At 34.9% G+C, this 26,561-nt stretch overlaps 2 protein-coding genes across 2 annotated transcripts; both read right to left on the bottom strand.

Moving 5' to 3' along the window:
• Positions 1–2,313: 2,313 nt before the first annotated feature.
• Positions 2,314–9,057, bottom strand: LOC120301329 (vomeronasal type-2 receptor 26-like). The gene is made up of 5 exons (XM_039328439.1): positions 8,767–9,057; positions 6,570–7,433; positions 5,084–5,314; positions 4,187–4,313; positions 2,314–3,233 (listed from the first exon to the last, which is right to left on the bottom strand). The coding sequence occupies exons 1-5, from the start codon at positions 9,055–9,057 to the stop codon at positions 2,314–2,316; spliced, it is 2,433 nt and encodes an 810-aa protein (XP_039184373.1).
• A 6,313-nt stretch (positions 9,058–15,370) lies between these two features.
• Positions 15,371–26,046, bottom strand: LOC120301328 (vomeronasal type-2 receptor 26-like). Its single transcript, XM_039328437.1, has 7 exons — positions 25,979–26,046; positions 24,383–24,622; positions 22,928–23,219; positions 21,146–22,012; positions 17,568–17,795; positions 16,945–17,071; positions 15,371–16,272 (listed from the first exon to the last, which is right to left on the bottom strand). The coding sequence occupies exons 1-7, from the start codon at positions 26,044–26,046 to the stop codon at positions 15,371–15,373; spliced, it is 2,724 nt and encodes a 907-aa protein (XP_039184371.1).
• Positions 26,047–26,561: the final 515 nt, after the last annotated feature.

Raw genomic sequence — 26,561 nt, 5'->3', positions numbered from 1 at the left:
CAGGCAATGGTGCATTTCTTTATTCCTCACGAAGGGTGACACCTCCCCAGTTGTGGTTCTTGCCTGTTTTTCTCCCTCCCTCATCTCAAATATTTTCCCACCCACCACCCGCACTTAGGAAGGAAGAAAGGAAAGAGAGAAAGAAGGAAAGAAGGAGAGGGAGGGTCCAAGGGAAGTCCTGCTTTAGTCCTGCCCTGCTGCCCTTTCACCATCCTCTTGCCCCCTCCTCCTGGCCTATCCTGGGGCTCTCCTATCCTATTGCTAAGGAAGCTTTGGATACAAAGCTGGGTCTCTCCCATGAAGAAGGAATAGACCTCCCTCTGACTTTGCCCTTGTACTAATAATGAGCAACCTGGCTAAAGAGAGCAAGCACAGCAACAACAGCCTTGAGGAGCAGGTAAGTGCAGCTGGGTGCCCCCTTGGGGAAGTGGGGCTGGGCTTGGTGCTGCAGGTGCTTGAGAGCCAGGCTGGGCATTTGACCTCTGCTGCCCAGGGCTCCGGGCAGGCCACACCACCATCCAGCCTCCCCCGCATGGCCTGAGAGGAATAGTGAGGCTCCTCCAGTGGACCATGCCTTGGCACTTGCCCTGGTCCCATCCCTTTCTGCCAGAGACCCTAAGATCTGTCCCACTCCTTCCCAGACCCCCACAGGCACCCTTGACATGAACGATGTAGAGCTGGCCACGCCCACCAATAGGCCACACCCACACGCCCCCTGAGGGCAACTGCAATGCTGATGTGGCCCTCAATGAAATTGAGTATGACACCTCTGCCTTATGGTGTTATCTGGATTGACCTTAATGAAGTGGACTGACTTGTAAGGTATATCAGGAATCATCCTGCCTCATCTACATGGAACTGCTAGGTTAGATCATCCTCAGTTCAGGGTTTAGTGTCATTAGTATATGAATGGTACTCATAATCAATCCCAGATTATGTAGTTGATACTGTCAATACATCAACCCAGTGTCTGGTGATTATTCAGGTCTGAGTCAGTGTGAGAAAGATTTTGACTCAATCTTGAGAAAAGTATTTGATCCCTCCCACATACAGGGCAGGATAAAAGACATTTTTATATTTGATTTGGGGGAGTTTGCACTTTCCCATTTGAAACTAGTGTGCAAATTGGAGGATGTCATCTAGTTGCAACTACTCCTTGAAAAGCAGGTGGCAAGTAACCAGGAGAACCTCAGTATGGGTAGATCATATGGACCAGTTGCATTCTATTGTAGACCAAGATGCCCTTCAGATGGTTCAGTTCAAGATTCTAGTCACCACCTATAAAGACTTCATGGCATACAGCCTGTTTATTGGAGGGTCTCACTATTTCTGCCAGTCCATTCTGTTCATAGTAGGTCTACTCCAGGTACCCTCAATTAAATGTCATATGATGGGAATGAGAAATCATGTTTTCTTTTTCAGCCTCTGGTCTCTGATACAGCATCCCTCCCCTCCCCAGAGATATCCCTGATTCCCATTCTCCTTGTTTTCTGGAACTTGCTTAAGAGCAGGCTCTTTTCTGAGATCTACAGATAGGATGGTTGTAGAACCCTATTATTTTCAGCATGCTATTATTTTGGTTCATTCAGCTTTTGTGATTTTAATGTGTTTTTAATCTATGCATTAGATTTATTGTTAGCCTCCCTGAGTTTTCTTGATATTGAATGGTTTTAACAAATCGAATCAATCAAATACATCCATCAATCCATCCAATAAAAAATACATAAATAAATTTGGGTTGACATAAATCTTGTGTTTATCATTCAAAGAATTATGTACCCATTATCATCTAAAAATACACAAATGACCTCCAAACAAGTTTTAAATTTCCCAGTAATTTATTCCATCAGAACTAAGTATAAAACATTTTTTAAAATTAAAGACAACTTATAATGTAAAACAGTATTTCAGAATGTTATTTATAAAGAATAATATCACAGCATCTTGTCTTCAAAGCTCAGATTGGCAAGGTTTGAAGGATTATGTCTGTGAAGATTCTCAATCATCCAGATCTTGGTTGTCCCAAAGGTATGTTTTCCAAAAGGCAACTGGATTTTCTTGGGTTTTTTTTCTTTGAAAATGTTTCCCTTCTCATTCAAGAAGCTGAAGAACTGAACTGAAGAAACTTCTTGGATGAGAAGTAAAATGCTTTCAAAGGAGAAAAAAAAACCAAGAAACTACAGCTGCTTTTTGGAAAAAGCACCTTTGGGTTTGAAGGACATCTTACTATGCAAATGACTTCTTAAACAAAGAATTATTTGAAGAACAGGGTAAAAGTGCTATGCAATGATAAAATATGTTACAGGTATGAAACTAAAAATTTATAATGTTTAGGGATTTTTTTCTTGTTAATTGTTCCCATGTATTTAGCTTAGGTTTCAGCAAAATAATATAACATTTGGGGAAAAAAATACAGCCCAACAGCCCAGCACTGGAAGCTAAGATTGAAAAAATCTCCACAGCCACCAAGTATTTACCTTTCGTGCTCAGATATGTTGGAACAAAGGACAGCCAAACACTGCAGAAAACCAACATGCTGAAAGTGATGAACTTGGCTTCATTAAAACTATCAGGTAATTTCCTGGCAAGGAAAGCTACAGTGAAATTTGCACATGCCAAGAAACCCAAATAACCAAAAACATAGTAAAACATTCCATCGGATCCCTCACTACATTGCAAGACAATTTCATTAGACACTGAGTGTATATCAACAGAAGGAAATGGGGGAGAGGTTGTCAGCCATGCAGCACAAATACTTGCTTGAATAAGGGAACAGCAAAGAATAGCGGAAGTGCCTAGTTTTCTCCCTACCCATTTTTTCATCCTTGATGCTGGATTAGTGGCCATAAAAGCCAAAACAACAGTCATGGTTTTGGCCAACAAACAAGAAATAGCCACTGAAAATGTAATGGCAAAAGTAGTTTGTCGGAGAGGACAGATCACCTGAGTAGGTTTGCCAATAAAGAGTAATGCACAAAGAAAACAGAGTAAGAGTGAGAGGAGGAGAATGTATGTGAGATTCCTGTTGTTGGCTTTGACAATAGGGGTGTTGTGGTGCTTCAGAAATATTCCTAGAACCAGAATGGTTATTAAGGAATATGAAAGTATCCCGAGAATTAAACCAATCCCCAGGGGTTCTTCATAGGACAAAAAGTCTATGCTCTTGGGAATGCATAAATTGTGATCTTTGTTTGGATAATTATTTTCTTGGCATTGAATACACTCAGCTGCATCTGGAGGAAAAAAGAACAGCTGTGATTTCTCCAAAGTCTACATTCTCTTTTGAAATTAAGACCTGTTCAACTGAATGCTGGAATAGGAAAAACAGCTTACTCTAAATTCTTCATACAGATTACATCAGAATATAGATGTTCTAATCAATTCATAATTGTTCTGCAAAAATTTCACAAGTGCTACTTTCTGTAAAAGTGGGACTGTTTACATCAGGGGTGTCAAACTGTCGGCCCACGTGACGTCGCGAGTTTGACACCCCTGGTTTACATTATCTTCAGAGTTCCATTAGCATGCTCCCTGTACTCCACTTTGAATTACAAAATGCTTGGAGAATCAAGAAAAGGTATAGGTTTAATATTCTCAGAAATGAAATATGTAGAAGAAATTATTTTGGGGTATCACACAAAAATGAATATAAAATTCTGACTATTAGGGAAATGTATGTACAAATGAGCATTATTGTTCAGGAACATCGTTGGCTAAAATAAAGTATTACAGAATCAGAGAATACAAATTTTCCTATAAATGTTCTGAATGATTTCTGATTATTTCTATTGATAATGATGATGTTGATGAAAATGCTGCTGATGATGATGATTTTGCTTTTTGCTTTATTAAGGCTGACATTTAAAAGTTAAGTTTTTCTATATTCATAAAACAAAGGAGAAAACAGTACATAGAATGCGCACGTGCGCGCGCGTGCGCATACACACACACACACACACACACAATGCATCTTTAAAATTGCTCCACTCTGGCTTTGTACCTATTTTGTACTCATTTTTAAATTCTTTGAGATTTTATCTATATAAACTTTAAAGATGCAAAATAAACAAAAATGAAATTTGGGGGGAAAAGGGGATCATAAAATTTTATCCTCTTGCCAGAGACCAATATATATTTTTCTTTAAAATGTAATTCTTCTCTTTGATGATCAGTACACAACTCTCACCCTTTATTGTAGATATCTTCCCTTCTGAACATGGAACGCAATCATAACAGCAGAAGGGTTTCCCTTCCTTCTTTTGCTTGCTATATCCAGAATGACAATTGTCATTACAGACAGAAAAAGGCTGTGTCTAATGCATCAATAAATATAATAAGAAATGGTTAGACTCTTTAATATCATAAACAGAAGGATTTTTTTTCTTTTGCGGCAAAAAAAACCTGCAGTAGGGATGTAATTAAATTAAATTAAATTAAATTAAATAATTAAATTAAATTAAATTAAATTATTAATATTCTAAATCCAAGACTGAATCTGAATTAAACAACTGAAAATTATTTATTTATACCCAGTACAATTATAGCCAATATAATTTTTCTTGTTGCATTTCCTATGACATTTGAGTAAAATCAGTGAGCATATAGTATACCCAAAAATGCAAACTATTATTTTCTTACCATAAGTCATCCCAATTTTCCCTCCTTTGAAATATTTATATCCTATCATACAAAAGTAAAAATAAACAATGCATTTTTTTCCAGAAATATTTCACACAGGTTTAAAATAACTGTTCAAGTCATATATAGTAAAAACATACAATAAAAAAGTAAAAAGAAGAAAGAAAGAAAGAAAGAAAGAAAGAAAGAAAGAAAGAAAGAAAGAAAGAAAGAAAGAAACTAGGAGAATTTATCTGCATCTCTTTTCAAAGTTGGGTAAGATCAGAGGCCATCATAAAATTATTCCAAGACAAAAATAAACTGTCAGAGCTCTAGAGAACAATTCTTGTAGGCTTCTCAAAATTAAAATGCACTGAAAATATTTGGATTCTGTTTCTTAAAATTTCAGTTTCTTTACATTATTTCAAAATGTGGGTACTGCTCCAGATATGCATTTAAGTCATACCTGATTAAACCAGTTGTGCCACACAATAACATCATGGTTGATGGTAAATGCTTGGTTAAGATTAGAGTTTTGGCGATCCATTCTTCCAATCTTTACTCTAGCAAAGGACTGATTTGGGAATGTAATCCAATTTATGATATCAAATCCTGCTACTACTACTCCATTCTGGTCAAAAAAGATCTCATCTCCTGCACTGTTGTTGAACCAGACTTGCTTCAGAAAGGAGTGAAGCTAGGATGAAAATACCCTTATTCAGTTTTGCCTATATCACTTCTAAAATCTATACATCTCGGAGTGGTTATATGTAGCATTATCAAATAAAATAATTGCAGTTTAAGCTTAATAGTACAAGTTGGTGGCTACATATAGAGCACAGTTTGAAAGAATGCTTAACAGGTATCAGTGCTGCATTTAAGAGAAAAGAAATCATTCTTTACAACAGGCACCACAGGAAAGAAATCTTATCTCCATTTTGTGGCAAGGTGACAAATCTGCAAGTCAGGCCAGAAGTAACACAATGTCTGTGGAATGAAGAGCTGATATAAATGGTAAACTAATTTGGTCATATGATATTCAAATCTTTCTATACCTATTGAAATTCCTGAATCTGGCTTGGTACAGATTGTCTTTCTATGCAGAATTTTAACATTAGTGGGAATAAATGCAGGATAAAACTGAGTAGTCAGCAATTTAGCCTTCTGAATTTCCACCTTCCAAATAGAAGCTACCATCTGGAACAGGGGTGTCAAACTCGCAATGTCACGTGATGTGTCACAAGGTATCACAACTTTTTTGCCATTGCCGGCAATTGGATGAGAGCAGTTTCAGTGTGATGCATCCATTCCGCAGGCTGGCAGTTTGACACCCCTGATCTAGAAAGTAGTTGCAGTAATCCAGGTTTGACATAACCAGTACATAACTCAGAAAGGCTAAACTGTTCCAAGTAGAGCAAATTTACCAAGCTGGTAATGGACACCATTAGTCAGTGGCAATGCTAGAACTAGGAGTTCCTCAGATTACAGATCTGTTTTTTGAGATGAATTTAATCTAGCCCAGAATAATCTGTTTTTAATTTCAAAAGCTGGAAATAACTGATCTATAGTCTCTCCATCTCTCTTGGTCAATCTTTCTCTAGGAAGTTAAACATCTGCCTTTTGGGGATGTAACATTAAAGTTTCCGGGGCATAGACATGCTTTTCCTTATATCAATTAATTTCAATCATGTTAGAAATCTTAAATCTTCAATCTCCTTACTGATGACTAGCACAGTGACTAGCACAATTATGAAACTGTCACCTCCTTCCCTCCTGCCTTTCACAAATAATGTGAGGTTTAATGAGACAGGTGGTAAGCATTTTGACAGTGTTGCTAAACTGTTGATCTTTGGTTGTGTTTATTATAAACACACCTATTGTTCTCAAGACATGAAAGTTTTCTGTTGGCATATGCTTATAGTGGTAGATTATGCAGTTCTCACAGGACTTACTTGCCATGGTTGATAATTCAGTTTTATTGTCTTCTCTTCTTTCATCATTATTCTAGATCTGGAATTTGATGTGAACAATGCACCCAAGGAATGGGCCACTGCATAGACAGCATTATAGATGCTGTAGCTGTGACCAGTCATACTTGTTTCAAAAAAGGGTCCCAAAAGGCTTTCCAGTCTCTCCTCTCCAGTGCAGATATCACCCTCAATTTGACCTGAAAAAGTATTGGGGAAAACACAGCGAAAGGCCTGTTCCCAGAAATCTATGATTAAACCATCTCCTGTTACACTGGAAGGTTTCCTTCCATGAATAAACATTTTAAATTGCTGCAGGTCTTTAGAATGGATTGCAAAAGACAAAGCACCATGGAGAACCTGAATATCCCAAACCCATTGATAAACAAGTGATTTTATCTCCATCTGGGCAGTAAAAATCCAGACTTTACCCTTTGGTTTGCATAAACTGACTTCTATTTCTGGAAAGTGTAGCACCCATCTCAAAAATATGATGGAATCAGCTTCTCCGTAGAAGACCAAAGCATTGGCTGCACTGCTCATGACTTTTTCATACATTTCAGACCCTTTTCTTATTATATCTTCCTTATAATCTTCAAAGCTTACATTCTCAGGGCATGTTTCTGCGAAAGCTAAACAGATACCCCTCTCAGAAAATAATGGAAGCATGAGCTTCAGAAACATTTCTCCATTATCTTTATCATCAGCAATGAATCCAATCCATAACCATTTGAAATGGAGGAGTAACTGAAGAATTCCTATATACTGAAGGGCGTCATCTGGAACCATCTGATAAGGGGAAAGGAATTCAGTTTTACCTGTCCTCTTTAGAGTGGAACCATACAGGAGCTACAAACAGATTTAGAAATGAGGTGAGGTGATGTATAGAAATGTCAAATACAATGTTGATTTCTGTAGAGTATTGTGAATCAATGTATTATTATTGTTGTAGTTTTGTCCTAAGCTAAAATTATTAACCTAAATATTTCTAGCAATTTACTATGGGAACTAATATCTATAAATCCATGCTTCATTGCCTGATATATCAATATGATTGAGGAGGCCAATGGTTATTTCTTTGTTTTTTGCTATAGGAATGAATGTTTTTAGGAAAAAAAGTCTGCTTTCTTTTCTACAACTTTTTTACATTAATTTTGTTGATGTGGCACTTAAAAAAGAATAATTGATGAGACCAAAATTTTAATTCTGCCTTATAGCATTATAGAAAATATGGATATTTATTAATTGTGCTATTGAAGGGTGCTTTTATTTACAGTAACAATAATGTTGAGAATAAATGACAACCTAATGGTGGGGTGGAGTATCAATGGGTGATGATAGGTATTGAGAGCTTGATGAAAATAGAAATGGAATTAATAAGCACATTACTCCAAATAAATGGCAAAGCAAAGCAACACATAGATAAGTATTTGTCTAATCATATTTTTGGGATTTTTTAAATGAAAAAATTGATGATAATCTTTAACTATAAACATTTTAAAAATAATAATTCTTATACTTATATTTTCCTATACTGTTTCCAGTTTCCTCATTCATATATTCTTTTAAACTTAATTATCCTATGTTTTACATATGTTTCCAAACATCACTTTTTGTCCCTCTATCACAACTTTTTTTTTTTTCTGGCGCATGATCGACCGACATGGCGCACCTTGGTGTACCAGGGTTCCCAGACATACGAACACAGAAGGACAATCTTGGCACAAGAAAAGTGAGCACTCCGCAAAGCCAGAGCTGCAAATGCTGAAGTAACAGTGTCTACATTTCTTTGTTCAGTATGTGGCAGAACATTCCGTGCTAACATTGGTCTTATTAGCCACCTATGGACACATCGTTGATGGCCCATAACCCACAAGATGTCAAGGTCTTCATCGAAATCGATGGACGAACAACATCACAACTTAAAACTACACAATTCTGTGTACAGTTTTTAAGATGAGAAATTATTTTAGGATGGTAGTAACCTCTCATTTGCCTATTCATGAAGAGCACATGATATGATTTGAACTGAATTGAAACAATTTCATAAAATTACATATGACATTAATTAGAAGACATTTCTGCCTGCATAAAAATGCATTGCTAAATGGGCTATTAAATATAAAGGTAAACGGGAACACCCCATTTTGTTTTATTTCCACATTCTGTACATGCATCCTACCTGTGGAGTCTTATAGATACCCAAAACATTTGTTATCAGGTGGGAGGTCTCTGAGTGAAGTCCCCCTATGATTGCACTTAGTTTATTCTTGAGGCCACACTCGTAATTGGGAATAAATTTGTTTTTTGTTGAAATAAGTTGCATTGTGGCTTGGTAAGTCAATCTGGCATCAGAGTAGATATCATACATGTGGAATCCCAGGGTGACATTGGGTAAAATGAAGGGATTTTCATTTATCTTTTTTACTGCAAATTCCAAAGCCAAGACGTGCTGATAGTTCTTAGTCACCATGCTACAAAAAGATTTCCATCAGTTACAAGGATATATCTTGCTTCATAAATTAGGTCATTTACTTTTTCAATTCACATATTACATTATTTTTAAAATTCTGTATTTCCTGAGGTAATTCTCATGATGATCTCTTACAGCAATTTTTAAAGAGAGGTGTAAATACATTTATTGCTCTTTCTAATAAAAAGTGAAATTCTTTAAAACGTGTGCAAAAACCATTTCTAAGCAATATTTTCTGTTTTAAAATGCATTGTTCCGGTGAGGTTTCTTTCTTCCATTTAGTTATAATGCAAAGGTGAATATTTCAAAGAATTTTTCAAAAAAAATTATGAATGTCATAATATGAAATGGTATTTATTTGAACACATGAAAAAAATAAAATGAAAAGGCATAAACAATGGAAAGAAGTTAAAGTGAAAAATTGAGGAAAAATGTTGGAACAAAAGATAGCATTATGAAAGTAATGTATTCTGAGGTGGGTTTGTTTGTTTTTTACCAAGGAAAGGGAATCATTTATTGAATTTTTACTTTATATAACATAATATAAATGATATTTACAATGGACTCTTTAAGGTAAATAAAGACTTCTTCAATGGTGATAGAACTGAATGTTATGCCTTTTGATCTCAAACAAAATGGCATTTGCTACATTTTTCTAATTCAAATAATTGTTTTCTTGGACGCATAGAGTAAATGAACAATGTTAATTTTAGGTAAGGGCAATGCTGTGCTGCCTTTGTGAAGTGTTCTAAACACAGGGAATGGATATGCAGCAATAAAATGAACAGAACCTTTAACAATCGCAACTCCAGCTTCAATTCCTGCATCACTCTTCTGAACACACAATTGGCCATTTCAAATGTATGAATCCGCTGAAAAAAGTGTTGTGGGGAAAATCTTACATGATTTCTTCAGATGATATTGGAAGAGGTTGTTGGCTGAAGTCTGCTGGAATAGACAAGATGAAACTTTGAGAAATGATGCCACCAACTATAATGTCTCCTAGCTGATCATATTGATGAAGAATGGGAGGAAGGTTTTGGAATCTACATTTAGTAACCTTACATGATATCCAGCAAAATAGAATCAGTAGAAATATCACTGATAATCCATATGCAGAGCAAATTTTCATTTTAGTGCAGATGGAGAGTTCAGTAATGAACATTTGCTAATAATAAAAGTCCTGTCATTCCTAAAATCTTATTTTCCATCTCTGAAAAACAACACCTATTAGCAATCACATTGGTATACAGTAGAATTTCTCCATGTGGAATTTTTGAATGATAGGTAAGGGAATTGCATTTATACCACCATTCATAATGGATATTTTGTTATTATCTATTTTAAATCCAGAGCCAATTTAGAAAGCGGCATCACTAATTGTAATAATTACACTGTGGTTTTAGGCTGTGTTACAAATATTTACTCTTCAGACAGAAAGAGTTTAAATTGAAAGTTTAAAACTGAAAGTTTTAAAAATAAATAAGTTCAAAAGATCTGATTCCTGAAAGAAACATGCAAATGTTTCATCACATAACTGGCCTATATGAGAGGAAGAAAATTCTAGAGAAAATAATATCAGGATCCTACACTTCCCTGTATTTTATATTAATTGCATTTTTCTTCTGTAAGCAAAACAGATTACCATCCTGGTACAGGCAGTTCTCACTTAATAACAATAAGTGGGATCAGTCATTCTGTCAGGAAGAAAAGCAGTAGCTAAATAGGAAATTTATATTTCTTTATGTTTCCTTTTCCCCACTTCCCCCACCCTTTGGAATGCTGCCCTCAGTCCCTGCAGTGCTGAGACAGCTCAACATTTATAAAACTAATAAGTTTTATAATTTTTTTTAAAAAATGGCTTTTGTTGCTTTCTAACCACTCCACCATCTTTTAAAATGCTCATCCTAGGATAATTAGCAAAACAGGGATTAGTTTGCACTTATATTTGTTTAAAAGGAGGAGACCACAAGAAGGCAGGCACACAATGGAGAATACATATTGAAAGCAATTTGTATTGGCACTGACAATTGCAAGCACACTCAACCAATGTAAAATAAGAGCAAAATAGAAAAAACAGACAAAATATTTGTAATATTAGTAATGGGATATGACAAGAGATAATATAAAGCCTTTCTATAAGCAATTAAGTATTTTTCCCATAGATAAACTGGAAAAATATAGTATTCTTCTCAAACACAGATACTTGCATTAACGTTCGCATAGCATTGATACACCTTGATTCCAAGATGAAAAAGTACAGAAAAATGAAAGAATAAAATCACAATCCAGATATAACACAGATATATGTTTACAATTTGTCAGATTATAATACACAATCTTCCCTTCAACAATAAAGCAGTTTTCCCAATGACTGGGGAAAAAAGTTTACAAACAGAGATGTATCTGTGAATGTTTGCATACTATTTGCTTAATTTCAAGATATCTCACAATGGGGGGGGGAACAGAAGAAAAGTACATTATAGAAAGTCCAGAAAGAAAGACAATGATGTCTGAATTATTTAAGGGAAAAACAGAAAGAAAAACTTGAAAAACGTTTCAATTCATATTTTATCAAAATTTACCAAAATAATCAAAACTGAAATATAAATAAAAAATGAATTCATCCTTCTATATTAGGACAACACTAAAATAATTATAGATAAGAAAAAAAACTTTTATTTAATGTGTATATAAATGTCTGTCCTATTATAGAAAATGGTTTACAAATATGTTCATTTTAGAGGAGCAAAATGTATGTATTTTTGGAGACATTCAGATGAAATCTGTTTTTATGTGTACCTCAAAATTAGTAACTGAATCCAAAATATATCAAGGTTTGAAGGAATAAGAAACAGAGTAAAATATTTGGCAGATTGATTATGTATGGCAGATTTATTTATCCCGAGCAAGAAAGATAGCCTAAATATTTTAGGATAACTAATCTGATCCTTACAATACCTATTCCTGGACAGATAGAAGTACATATATGTATTCTGGAGCCAATCTCAAATGTCTCTTACAATATCAAGTTCTGTCACTTCTGGAACAACCCAACTACTTTTCAAAAATCAGACTGACATAAAGAGCAGTGACCAATATTTGTCCTACCTAGCATGACAGTGATTAAACATGATAATTTTAGTCAGAAAAATCTGGCCGTATATAACTGATATTGTTGACTCTTAAAAGTAAATTAATACTTCAGAGGTATTGTAAAACTATTGATAGAGAATTTCATGAAATGCAGTCTGAAGTTTTATTCCAACTGAAACTAAAATAGTTCATGTAAGAGCCAGTTTAGTGTAGCACACAATAATATAGATAGGAATGTGTAGACTAATGGATTTCTATTGAGGTTTGCCACCAGAATACAACTAAATAATATCTGGTATGTTTTTTATTTTAATTTTTTTGTAAGAATGGATCCCTCAGATGAGAATGTTGTACTGATGAACCCTTCAAATTTACATTACTTCCTATGGCTGCTGGGTCATAAATGTCCATCTCTCTTTTTCTCCATTTTTTGTGCTTGAATCTAAGTAAATATATGACACATAAAGCATGAGCCATAGCAAAGAAAGCATTATACTTAGATGCTGTAGCTTTGATTAGAAATGGTTCTACAAATCAGTTTTGTAACCTGCAGTTTATCCAGTCCAGTGCAGAGATCACTACTTCATAACCCAGTTGGGAAAAGTGCAGCCAACAGTTGCTTATTTAAAAAAAAAAATCTTTTGCATTACAAAGCTTTCAGTCCTAAATAAATTGCTAAACTCGCAGCCAATTGGAATGGATAGCCAAGGATGATAGACTGGTTTAGCAGGGTTTTGATCCCATTTATTGCTACTTAAATTCTAGATGAGAGGTCAAATCCCACACTTTACCTTTTGCTCTGTTTGTCCTTTCACTATCTCTTCCGTGATATCATGGAAGCAACCAGTCCAAAATTACTAGAGATCAAACATTACTAAAAGGAGAAACAGACTGGCTGTCCTTGTCATGATTCTACTCCATACATTAAATACCCATTTCCTTAAATCCCCATGTTCATTTTCCATGCCTACTTTGTAGACTGCTTCTATAAAAGCAAAATAAATCCCACAACTGGCAAATTTTGGAAACATGCTTTGAAGGATCCATTCTAAATTAATTGTAGTTGGGGTGAAAGCAAGGTCCATCTGAAATATAGAAGTGATTCAAGAATCTCCCTGTATTGACGGGCTTGATTTGGGTCCATTTGGCAGAAATAAAAGGCATTGTGTGATCCATCCTTAGTGTAGCAGAGCCATAGGAGACATGAATAAATTGGTAATTGAAAAAAATGACAAGGAAAAAGTTAATGTGTACATCATCTTATTATTATGTTTCTTCTCACAATCAGCCAGACTGGATTTCACATTTTTGTAAATCTATCAGTCTTTCTCATGGATTTTGGACAGGTAGGAGTTGTTTGAAATATCATTTGAGATTTCATATTAGTAAAGTTGGAAGGGACCTTGGAGGTCATCTAGTCCAACCCCCTGCTCGGACAGGAAACCCTACACTATTTCGGACAAGTGGCTGTCCAGTCTCTTCTTAAAAACTTCCAGTGTTTGAGCATTTACTGCTTCTGGAGGCAAGCTGTTCCACTGATTAATTGTTCTCACTGTCAGGAAGTTTCTCCTTAGTTCTAGTTGCTTCTCTCCTTGATTAGTTTCCACCCGTTGCTTCTTGTCCTGCCTTCAGGTGCTTTGGAAAATAGCTTAATTCCCTCTTCTTTATGGCAGCCCCTGAGATATTGGAATACTGCTATCATGCCTCCCCTTGTCCTTCTCTTCGTTAAACTAGACATACCCAATTCTAGCAACCGTTCCTTATATGTTTTAGCCTGCAGCTGCCTTTTGTAATTGATTGTAATTGACAAAGGGTGGTTAAAACTTTGATTTTAGAAAGTTACAAATAGACTAAGGACCCAGATACAAAATGTTAAAATAAGATTATGGAATTAACTATAAAGAATACTTCCTAAGAGAAAATGCTTTTGAATTATTTTTTAAAAAAACATAATAAGATTTTAAAAATTAAATGTCATGGTTCCGACAGATGAAACTCTTCAAAAGAACTTTGAGGCATTGTTTACCTTAAAGAATCTTTTATTTGAGAAAACAAAGTATCAGCACTACATAGTTGAAACCAGAAACTAAATTCCCTTCCCCTGGATACAAAGTAGCAAAGTGCAATTCCCTCCCTACAACAAAGTTATTATTGTTATGACTACCTGGACTCTCATCCCTATTCCCCTTCCCAGCATCAACTAATTCTAAAAGCAACAGAGAAAATGGCTGCATTTCCAGCTGTTGTCAAAGCAAGAACATCCGATGTTAGCAGCATTGATATTAAACACTAGAGGGAAACTGAGAGGAATAAATATTACAATTTAAAGAGAAGAGCACAGAATCTTAACTTAAATTACAAAATAAAGCAAAAAATGAATATTGAACATATTGGAGGATATTTTTAAATAAGAGACTTAGCAATTAATTTTCATACTGTCAACAGAGACATCTGCCTCTATGGAGAGACTATATAAAAAAAAGATTATGGAAGGGGAACAAGTTCTGAAAAGTTCTAGACTGAGGGGAAACTGGATTTACAAATTATAGGCTACAAAAATGACATGGAGAAAACAAAATGTGTGATATAAAAATAAATTCTGACTGATATTTTAATAATTAAAAGAGATATACAAATAATAAACCAAGAGAATGACCTGGGTAATTTTCCTATATTGGATTTACAAGAGACTTGTTAAATGATCTTATGGGAGCAGACAAAGAAAAAATAAAAAGAAATAAAGTTCTTGATTTTATTTAAATGCACTGTTAAAAAGAAAAGAAAGAAATACACAATTGATTTATTTGACTACAGTTAAAATAGATATGTTATTATCTCTGATAACTCTGAATGGATTTGCCTGTACTACCCTGGAATGGCAATGCTTCTGATGATGGGGAAAAATAATTTCTTTATATATTTCTATTCACATTTTTACTATATTTTTAATTTTCTTTTTATTTTTCTTTCTCTTTTTACATTCTTTCCTTTTATGTACTGTCTACTTTTTCTTTTTATTCTATTTTTTTCAGTTCATATTAACTTTTACTATTGTAATTGTAACTTTTTTTTAACATATTACCTCCACACAAAAAACCCCACCAGAATTAGCCAAGGTTATTTCAAATAGTGTAACAGGACCTTTAAAAAAAAGCATTATGTCATTTTTTTCCTGCATATAATGGATATGGCTTGCTGAGACAGTTTCCTTGCTTCTTCAATGGTTTCTCCACTTAAGTTTCCCATGGTTGTTCAGTTCAGGTTTCACAACAATAATATACCATTTGGGCAAAAATATAAAACTCAGCAATCCTGCACTGGAAGCTAAAATAGAGAAAATTTCCACAGCAACCATGTATTTTCCTTTGGTGCTCAGGTAGGTTGGAACAAATGAAAACCACACACTGCAAAACACTAACATGCTGAATGTAATAGATTTGGCTTCATTGAAAGTATCAGGTAAATTCCTGGCAAAAAAAGCTACTATGAAGCTGGCAATGGCTAAAAAGCCCATGTACCCAATCACACTGTAAAACATGATAGGTGATGCCTCATTACATTGCAGGGTAATTTCACCCATTCCTGACTGCATATCAGCATCAGGGAATGGGGGACTTGTTAATAGCCATACAGTACAAATGCCTATCTGGATAAAAGAACAAGAAATAACAATGGAACTGGCCAGCCCTTTCCCCATCCATCTAGTCCTCTTCGTTCCTGGTTGGGTAGCCATGAATGCCAAAACCACAGTGATGGTTTTGGCCAATACTGAAGAAATAGCTACTGAGAAGACTATGCCAAAAACATATTGTTGTAGGACACACTTCATCTTCCGAGGCTTCCCAATAAAAAGCAGTGCAGAAAGGAAGCAAAGAAGGAGGGAGATAAGAAGAGTGTAGGTGAGGTCCCGGTTATTGGCTTTCACAATGGGAGTATTGTGGTGCACTATAAATGTTCTTAATAAGGCAACAGTTATCAGGGAAAAGAAAATGGCACCAATGGCTAAACCCATTCCCATAGTTTCATTATAGGATAAAAAGGTTACAATTTTAGGAATACAGGTATTCTGATTCTTGTTTGGGTAATGATCTTCTTTGCATTCAACACAGTCAGGCATATCTGGAAAACAGAAGCTTATCCTTAGATACACAATGTTTGATACTGATGTAGTTCATATAAATGTTAATTTTAAAATGGTAAGAGAAATTTTCTACAAGAAAAACCATTCACTTGAGGGATGAACCATTTCTACAAGAACCCAAATTTGGATGCCTTATTTGGATTTTATAGAAATTCATTCAGCTTTATGATTGGTGTACTGTCTAGTTCTGTCTGTCAGTCTAACTAGCCATTTAGCTATCTACCTATCTAGCTGTCTAGCTATCTATCATTTATCTAAGTCAAACTATATACCACCTATGTATCATATTTTTAGGCTAAAAAAATCACTGCAATCAAAAACTAATGTCAAAGAACTCCAACAATCTGATTTGCATTTTTTCTTGAGTAAATAACAAAATTAAAACTGAAAATGAAATTGACTGAGAAATATAGGCTAAAGGGTAGAATTTTCCTTAAGCTGACGTGAAAATTCTTATATTTAGCAAAATAACAATCAAGTATATTTTCAGCTTCCTATTTTCAATGAGAATCAGTTAATTAAAAACAAGATGATCGAGGACATAACAATTCCACTATAAGTCTGAGAAACTTTAATTTAGGGAAGCAAGTTATATGTCCAGTGTAATGAATAATGGCTCATGTCTTTGAGAAAAGCACTTTACCTCTTACCTTCCCATTTAGAAATCTTGCTTTTTGGACAGGGAATGCAATCATAGCAGCAGAATGGCTCCCCTTCTTTCTTTTGTTTCCTGTAACCAGGGTGGCACTTTTCATTACAAACAGAGATAGGTTCCACCTAATTCCTCAATGAAAGTAGATAACATAAACCTTCACAAGGAAAACTTTAGAATCCTTACAGTCCAAAAGACACATATTACTGGAGAAGTTCTTTAAATAATAAAAAATAAACTTTATTGTCATTGTATATGTATACAGTATACACATACAATGAAATTTACATGACACCCAAAGACCAGGTCCCACGCACATAATCCCCAAAACACACTCCCATCCACCACAGTTAAAATATTAACTTAAAGTTATCCTCTTCTGATCTGGAAGCAGCTACTCCAAGCTTGCTGGAAAAATCCCAAACTAGAAACAGGCTAATCCAACCCTCTTGGAAATTCATTATTAAAAGGCTTGTTCTTTAACATTAGTTCCAATTCAGGACTCCAATTGTTCCTTGAATTGCTTTTAGAATAAGTTGCTTGCAGATGTACAGTATTTATTAAATCTTAAAACTGAAAATGGTAATCTTTTACCGCAACCACTATAATGTTGTATCTTACCTGATTAAACCAACTGTTCCAGACAATGAGATTTTCATCCATAGTCAATTTTGGGTCTCTTGGTTCTTGGGAGTTGATCATTCCAACTTTTATTCCAAAAAAAGACTTGTTTGGAAACAAAACCCAATTTATAATATCAAATGCTGTTAGAAACACACCATTCTGGTCAAAGGAAACTTTGTCCCCTATTGTATTGTTAAAGGACACTTGCTTTAGGAAATAGAGGAGCTGAGGATGAAATGGAAAACAAATATCTAAGAAAGTGTTCCAACTCAGGGAACTGAACAAAGATGTGAATATTTGTTTTATCTATCCACTTCCAGACACAACATGTACAGCATACAGTATTTCCTTGGAGGGTGGGATAATTTAATACAAGAGTCAGCCCCAATTGTCTCTTTCACACTATTAAATTTTGTCTCCTCTGAACTGACTTTTAACCCAATAAATCAGGTTGTCTTAAGGAGAAATGGTGAAGCAGTAGCTAGTATAGCTAGCATACTAGTATAACTTATTACTTTCTCACTGATTTTTTTCTTGTAAGCTTATCACAACAAAAGGGAAACCAGGACAGAGAGAGGAAAGGAGGAAAGAGGGAGAGAGGGAGGGAAGGAGGAAGAAAGGAAGGAAGGACAAGTAAAAATGGAGGAAGGAAATAATGGAGAGAGGGAGGGAGGGAGGAGGGAAGGAAGGAAAAGGAAGGAAGGAAGAGGACCTCATACTGACACATAGTTCCCAGAGACCGGTGAGGTCCCACAGATTGGGCCTCCTTCAGGTCCTGTCAGCCAGACAATGTCGGCTGGTGGGCCCTCGGGGAAGGGCCTTTTCTGTAGTGGCTCCGACGTGGTGGAATCAACTTCCCCCCGAGATTTGAACTACTCCCACTTTGCCGGCCTTCAAGAAAGCCATTAAAACTCTCCTGTTCTGGCAGGCCTGGGGTTGATGTCCCTGGGGGGGGGGCTGGGATACGATTGGGACATGCTGTATGAATGCATTTATTTTTATCGTTATATTTATTGTTTTAATTTTCTACGCCGCCCTGAGTCCCTAGGGATTGGGCGGCATATAAATTTTATTAATAATAAATAAATAAATAAGAGGAAGGAGGGAAAAGAGGAAGAACAAAAGAAAAGGACAAAGAGAAAGGAAGGAAGAAGCGGAACAAGATAAAGGAGGGAGGGAAGGGAAGGGAAGGGAAGGGAAGGGAGGAAGGGAGGAAGGGAGGAAGGGAGGAAGGGAGGGGAAGGAAGGAAGGAAGGAAGGAAGGAAGGAAGGAAGGAAGGAAGGAAGGAAGGAAGGAAGGAAGGAAGGAAGGAAGATTTCTGATGCTCCCATATCAATAAGGGAATTAAACAGGGTTATATTTTATCACAATTTTTGCTCAATCTGTATGCTGAAGTGATCATGTGGAACTCCATGATGTTTGGGGGAAGATTGGAGGAAGAACCACAAATAATTTGAGGTACGCAGATAACACAACAATATTGGCTGAAAATAACGAAGACCTGGAAAAAAATCAAGGACGAAAGTGAAAAAGTAAGATTGAGTCTTAATATTAGAAAAACAAAGTTATTAACAACAGCTGCAGATGCACATGAGATGTTTAAATCAACAATAAGGAAACTGAATTAGTTCAAGAATTTATCTTCCTTGGATCCAAAATTGTTCACAACAGCATCTCTACTCCTGAAGTGAAACTTAGTCCTCACCACAATGGTTAACATGAATAAGATCTGGAAAAGCAGACATATTGGTATAAACATAAAAAGCAGGCTAGTTACAGTAATAACAGCAATAACAAGAACAACAACAACAACAATAATAATAATAATAATAATAATAATAAGAAGAAGAAGAAGAAGAAGAAGAACAACAACAACAACAACAACAATAATAATAATAATAATAATAATAATAATAATAATAATAATAATAATAATAATAATAATAAAGTTGGAAGAAATCTTGCAGAAAACCTTGTACCATTTCAAACAAATGGCTATGCAGTCTCTTCTTAAAAACTTCCAGTGTTGGATAGTCTTCCCTATAATGATGGATGGGTGTGAGAATTGGCCAGTAAGAATGGATGATCAAAAAGAATTAATGCCTTTGAACTGTGGTGCTGGTATAAATTATTGCACATATTATGGACTGCCAAAGTAACTAATAGAGAGTTGCTAAATCATATAAAACCATACACATCAGTAGAAACTGAAATCATAAGGTTATGTCTGATTTATTTGGCAATGTCATGCATTCAAATTCATTGGAGAAGTCATTGCTGCTAGGCATAATTAGTGGAACAAGGAGAAGAGGCAAGCAAAGAACATGCTGGCTTGATAACATCAAATATGAACCGAGGTGGCGCAGCAGTTAGGGTGCAGTACTGCAGGCCACTTTAGCTGATTGTGTTCAGCAGTCAGCGGTTCAAATCTCACCGGCTCAAGGTTGACTCAGCCTTCCATCCTTCCGGGGTAGGTAAAATGAGGACCCAGATTGTTGGGGGCAATGTAAATATATATATATACATTGCATACTGGTGTACACCGCTTAGAGAGTGCTTGCACTTAAAGAGGTATATAAGTCTCATAAATAAATAAATAAATAAATAAATATGATACAAAGATGAATATCAAACAAAGGAAAGAAACTGTACTTAACAGAGTAGCATGGAAAGCACCCGCCTATAAAGTCGGCAAGTATCAGATATGACTGAATGATTAACAATAACAATGTGAAGTTTGTAGAGAACTTCATTGTGTAGTTTTCATTGAAGAACAAGATTCATTCCAACTAAAACCTAAATACTTCATGTAAGATCATTTTAGCTAGAAGTAACAAGACTGTGAGTTCTAATCCTGTTTTAGGCATGAAGTGAAGTGGGTGAACTTTGGCCAGTCTCTCCCTCCCAGTCTTATGAAGAAGACAATGTTAAACCACTTCTAAAAATCTTGCCGTGAAAAGTTTAGTAGCAAGGAGATGGGATTGACTGGAAGACACATACAGAAAGAAACCAAATCCTAAATATTTAAATTAAACTTTGTAGGAATATGTTTCCTGAATACCAATGAATTATTGTGGAACATAATTTTAAATTTCAAATTAACCAAGTAGGTGCTTATCTTGAACTGACTATATTAAACTGAATTAAAGTACTTCTTACTTGGGATTAAGATCTATTTAACTCAGCAGAAAATAATTGTGAGTAAACCATTTTAATTTTATACTGAGTATGAAAAGACAAGAGAAGCTATCCCAAATTCTGCTTATATAACATTAATCATGTAACAACTTTTTAATATAGGCTACTCAAGAATTTTATGTTAAAGAATGGATTGTGATCTTAACAAAATATTTGCTTCTTATGAAAACTTTTCTAGAATTGTTTATTAATAAGTGTAATAAGTTTAATACATATTGATCAAAATCATATACCCACACTGTTATAGGAAGCATTACACTAATATATGGATTCCTGTTAGCAGGTTTGCTCACTAAAGTTTACTAGTATGTTTTTACGGTATTATTAACCCCACCATTGAGAATAAAGAACCAGTGGGCTTTTCAAATTACATTACCTCCCATGAGTGCTGAGTCAGAAATGTCCATTTCCATCTCTCCACCATTCTTTTGTGCTTGAATCTGTAGGAATACATGGCATGCAAAGCATGAGCAACAGCAAAGACAGCATTATAGATGCTGTAGCTATGCCCAGTAATGGTTTTCTCTAAAATGTTTTCAGAAATGTTCTCCAAACTCTCCAGCCCGCTGCAGAACTTACTGTATCTATGGTTCAGAATCCATTTGGGAAAGTTGCAGCTAAAAGCAGAGGACCAAAAGTCCCTCATTAAAAAATCTTCTTTCACACTGGAAGGCTTTCTGTCCTGAATAAATTCTTGAAATCCTGGCAGTTCATTGGAATGAACAGCCAAGGATAAAGCACCAGAGTAGATTAGTTCAGCAGTTTTTTGACCTCGTTTATTGCTATAGAATTTAAGTTCTACTTGAGCAGTCAAAATCCACACTTTACCATTTATCTTGTTCCTTCTTTCAATATCCCTTCCTAGACCTAACAACCTGTCCAAAAACACTGGAGTGCGAATATCACCAAAGAGGAGAAATATATTAGCTGTGCTGGTCATGATTCTATTCCATACTTTAAATTTCCATTTTTTAATATTTCCATATTCGATTTTCATTCCTATATTGTAGACTGTGTCTATAAAAGCAAAGCAAATGCCACGAGTAACAAATGCTGGAACCATAATCTGAAATATCCATTCAGAATTTATTCCAGTTGCAGTGAAAAATCCAACCCAGGTCCATCTGAAGTAAAGAAGTAATTTGAGAATCTCCCTGTACTGATGGGCTTCATTTGGAACCATCTGGTAGAAGTAAGTGGTATGGGTGTGATACATTGTCAGTGGAGCAGAGCCATAGGAAAGCTAAAAAGATTGATAATAAGAGAGGAGACAAATAATAAGATGGAATGGAGCAATATTACTGTGTACATCTGCTTATTCTTGTTATTTCATACTTCATCCAGGAGTTCAAGAGAAATATCTATAATGCTTTCTCCTCCTTTTTCCCTAAAGAAGAAAAACATTAAACAGAAAGACAGTGGCTAGCCCAATGTCACTAGAAAGCTTCCAGGGCTGAGAATGGAAAGTTCTGCTCTTTCTTTATCTATTATTTAAAATCCTGCAATGCATATCTATCAGTATTTAAAACTGTAGAGTGTATCCTTTTGTTAGAACCAAAACCTCATTAATATGCTAAAGAGATAAACTATATTTCCTAAAAATATTAAAAATTCTTTTGGATAAAAAAGTACTTCCATTTTCTTTTGACTATCATTTAACATCATTCAATAAAAGAGCATGGAAGCAAAACAGATTGTGATAAGCCATTCAAAAGTCAGACTTTTAAAATGTTTAAAATATGTATCAACATATGCAAATATATAAAACATATAAAAATACTAGCAGCACTGGAAAACTTTTTAATACTGGGATATTCTGGGCTGATACTTCTCAGATCAGCTATATTGACACACCAATAAATTTGATATGATTACAGGAAATAATTCCATATCTATCTAGAGAATGCATTAAAAAAGGATAATTGGATCACTTCTAAAGTGATAGAACTTTCTGACAGATTAGCTATGTTGACACACCAATAAGCTTAATAATAATAATAATAATAATAATAATAATAATAATAATAATGATGATGATGATGATGATGATGATGATGAAATAAATCGATTTCTATCTAGAGAACACAAAAATTAGTGATGAGAAAAAAATGATAATTGGATTACTACTAAATGCTTGTAATTGATACATATACCCTACCTGAGGCATCTTGTAGATGCTAAAAATATTTGGGATTTGATAGGAAGATTCAATGCCAAGTCCTTCAATGACTGCAAGAAGATTGTCTTTACTATCACAATGGTAATTGGGGAGAAAATGATTCTTTGGAGAAATAAGTTGCATTGCAGAACGAAAGGCCCATCTAGTATTGATATGGCTATCATAGATATGGAATCCAAGGGTAATGTTGGGTAAGATCTGGGGATCTTCATTGATTTTCTTTATTGCAAAGACCAAGGCCAGAATATGCTGGTAGTTCTGAGTCATAACCCTACAGTGGAATTTCCATTATGTGTCAGACTAATGTATGTGCCATAGTATAAGAGGCATACAGTACTTGGTACAAAAACGTGACTAATCACCCAAAAGATGATCTATCGATTAGAGGAAGACAGGTATGGACCCCATCTAACAAAATTATATAAAATGTGTGTGAAATTTCTAGAGTAAAGCAAATTAAGGATTTATCTTTTTTGGAAGAAATAAGATTCTCTGCCATAAAGATGAGTTCTAGGCCATAGTTTAAGAGTCATGTTTGGTATAATATTTTAAAAAAATTACCTCAGCATGAGGCCCCCCCAGCAAGCTAAAGGATGTGATTTACTTTTCAATGTTTATTATTTATGGCAGGCTATTTTTAAAACAAAGCAAAACTTGTACATTAAGGAGATGATTTATAATTTTCTAATATGCTAGCTTCTTTTCTTTCACTCCCAGATTGATTTTAGAATTCAAAAATGTAACTGTTGATGTATCTCTACTCAGACCACTAGTCAATTTTGGCCAATCACCTCAAAATGCTACTTTCAGAGAGTCCAAGAGAAAGGCTGAAGTGGACCCCTTCTATACATAACTTTCTACCAAGTAAGTTATATCAGACTTATGGGAAATCTTTGGGAGTTGAACCTGATTTTCATAAAATTTACATTGCCTTTTTACCTTATGTATATTTATATTTGTATCTAAAGACATTTTCTGATTATTTAAGATTGTTACACATTTCTGGTTCTTGCAGAGAGATAAATTCAAAAACAATTATACAGAGTAGAGTTCTAATTTGAAACAACTGTTGAATTAAGAGAATCTTGGTCTAAATGAATGAAAATGCATTCCTTAGTAAAAAAGTTAAATGTGTGTGTTGCTCTTTAATGTATTTACCTAACTACCTTTAGCAATCTTACTAAATTGTCTTAAAATCTAACTAAACACTATTCAGTCTGTAACATTTTTACTTCATTAAAAATATCTTAAACACTGGCTATAAAAGTAATATTTTCTTGGAGAAGCAGGGGAACAAAATCAGATTTGAAATCTTACTTGGTTTCTAGCAAAAGAATCTACTCTATTCCTTGCTGCAATAAATCATACCGATAAAATCGATCTGCTGCATATAATCTATGCAAAAGTATACTGAAGGCAAACCCAATTCCTTACTGGTACTTTTCAGAGTATGTTGGAGATGGTGGTTTATCAAAAGTTTTGGGGCTGGAGACAAAGAAGGTTTGACAAACAAGACTACCAAAGAGAAGATCCCCTGGCTGAAGATACATGTGAAAAATGTGATGGTGATCCACAATTCGACACTCTACATTCATCTGGCATGTTACACGAGGCAGCAGCAGAACAAACAATGCTACTACTATCAACATACTCAGTACAAATTGACCCTCTAAACTAAAACACAAATACATATATAACTACATCTATGAAAATAATAGATGGATTTAAATGAAAATTGAAATATTATGACTGAATCACAAAGAGCATATGTTTGGAACAATCTGACTCAAAACCTATCTGTAAATCATTTTTAGTCCTGTATTTATATACATTTGTTACAAATGTTCATGTGTGTGCCTGTACACACACTCACACATACACACATAGTACCAATACAACTACATAAGGATATGCTGTCATACGTGTACACAAGTTGTGATAAAATCAACAGGGACCTTGGAAAGCAATAGAAATAATTATAGTTATTTGATACTTGCCTAGAATTGGTGAATCCTCCATAGCATTGTTGAGAAATAGGATTGTTATCTTTCCCTTGATTATTTATTATACTTTTGCAGTCTGGCAAATATTTTTTTTAGATATACATTGTTGCACCACATCAAGTAATACGTTTTTTCCCCTCTTGAAAGGATTGAAAGGATAAACCTAGACTATCCTTGCCCCATTTCTCCTACTTCTCCTTTTTCTTCTCCTTCTTCTGGTAAATGTGTGCCTTCCTTTCATACTGTCAGATTATGGCAAAACATTTTATATGGACTGGAAATCTCTGAAAATAGTTTGGAAGGGATTCAATCTGGACAGTATCCTTCTGTTGGTTAATTCTGTCGAGTGATGTCAAGTAATCTCTGGTTCTACACAAACAAGTCATTAAAATATATATCTCACTTTTATCTCTGGGCAATGCATTATATGTTCTAGATATGGAGGGATTTCCATCATCCCATTGCCATGATCAAATTATATGATGATGCAGAGTTGACTGATAGCAATATTTTATTTAATAAGAATTTTATTTCCAAAATTTTACAATAATCAACAATATTGATCATTGTAAAAAAGGAGAAAAAAGCAATTCACAAAAATTAATATTACCATTTTAGTAGCCCTTTCAGATATTAATATATCCATCTAGCATAAAACAGTTATAGTTGTCCAGGTTAGCATAAAATATAAAATTGGATCATAATATTTGAGGAGATGATTGATAGCTACCTATGTGAGCCCTACATGGTATGAAAGAACCTAAATTGTTTCCAGGAGGTGCTTTGGCAGTTTCCCAACCATTTATTAAGCCCTCAAATAAATCCTAGATAAATCACTGGCAATATACAAAAGAGCTAAATGCTATTACCCCAAACAGTGTCTTCCTGGACTTTTAATTAGGTCCTTTATTTCGAGAAATGAAGTACTTGAGAATGCCTGTGAATAATATTGTGAGGTCCTGAGGAAATTAATTGAAACAGTTTATGTCCAGAATGTAAGGGGTCTGTACATATTTTCTCAGCCCACCTTCTGACCCACACAATATACAGGTCTTCTAAGGATGGAATGCTGATTGTGATTGTTTTTTCTGCCATCTTAACTATCCTTTGGAGCCTGTATCTGTCCTGTTTGGTTTTATTACCAACCCATAGTATAGTTGCAAAGCAAACTTTATAGTTCCTAAACTATGGAATTATAGTTTCTAAACTATGGAACTATAATTTAGGAATTATAATTTCTAGACTAATTCCTACAATTTAGGAACTATAGAGGTTGCAAAGCAAGCACCAGTTCAGGTATCAGTCACTGTACTGCCATTGGGCATGATATATCTCTTCCAGTTGTCACTGATAAGCAACAGTTATTAAAGATGTAAATGACTTATTGCCAGGTAGAAAGGAAGGCATTTTTTTGCTTGTGTTTTCATTTATAAATCTTCAAATGTACCAACAATTTTGTTGTGATTCTAGAAAAAAAATTAACATCCCCAAATGCAAGGAAAGAAAAAAAAGAGAGGGAAGGAAAATTAGTTTCTGAAATATATTTGAAGTTTTATACATCTATTTTCCCCTAAAGACAATTCACATTCAAAATTATGGTCAGTTAAAGC

Source organism: Crotalus tigris, unplaced genomic scaffold (assembly GCF_016545835.1).
Source record: "Crotalus tigris isolate CLP2741 ecotype Arizona unplaced genomic scaffold, ASM1654583v1 scf7180000024376.1991246, whole genome shotgun sequence".
NCBI classification, from domain to species: domain Eukaryota; kingdom Metazoa; phylum Chordata; class Lepidosauria; order Squamata; family Viperidae; genus Crotalus; species Crotalus tigris.
Note: the sequence above shows the minus strand (reverse complement) of the source record. Positions and strands in the feature narration are given on the sequence as shown.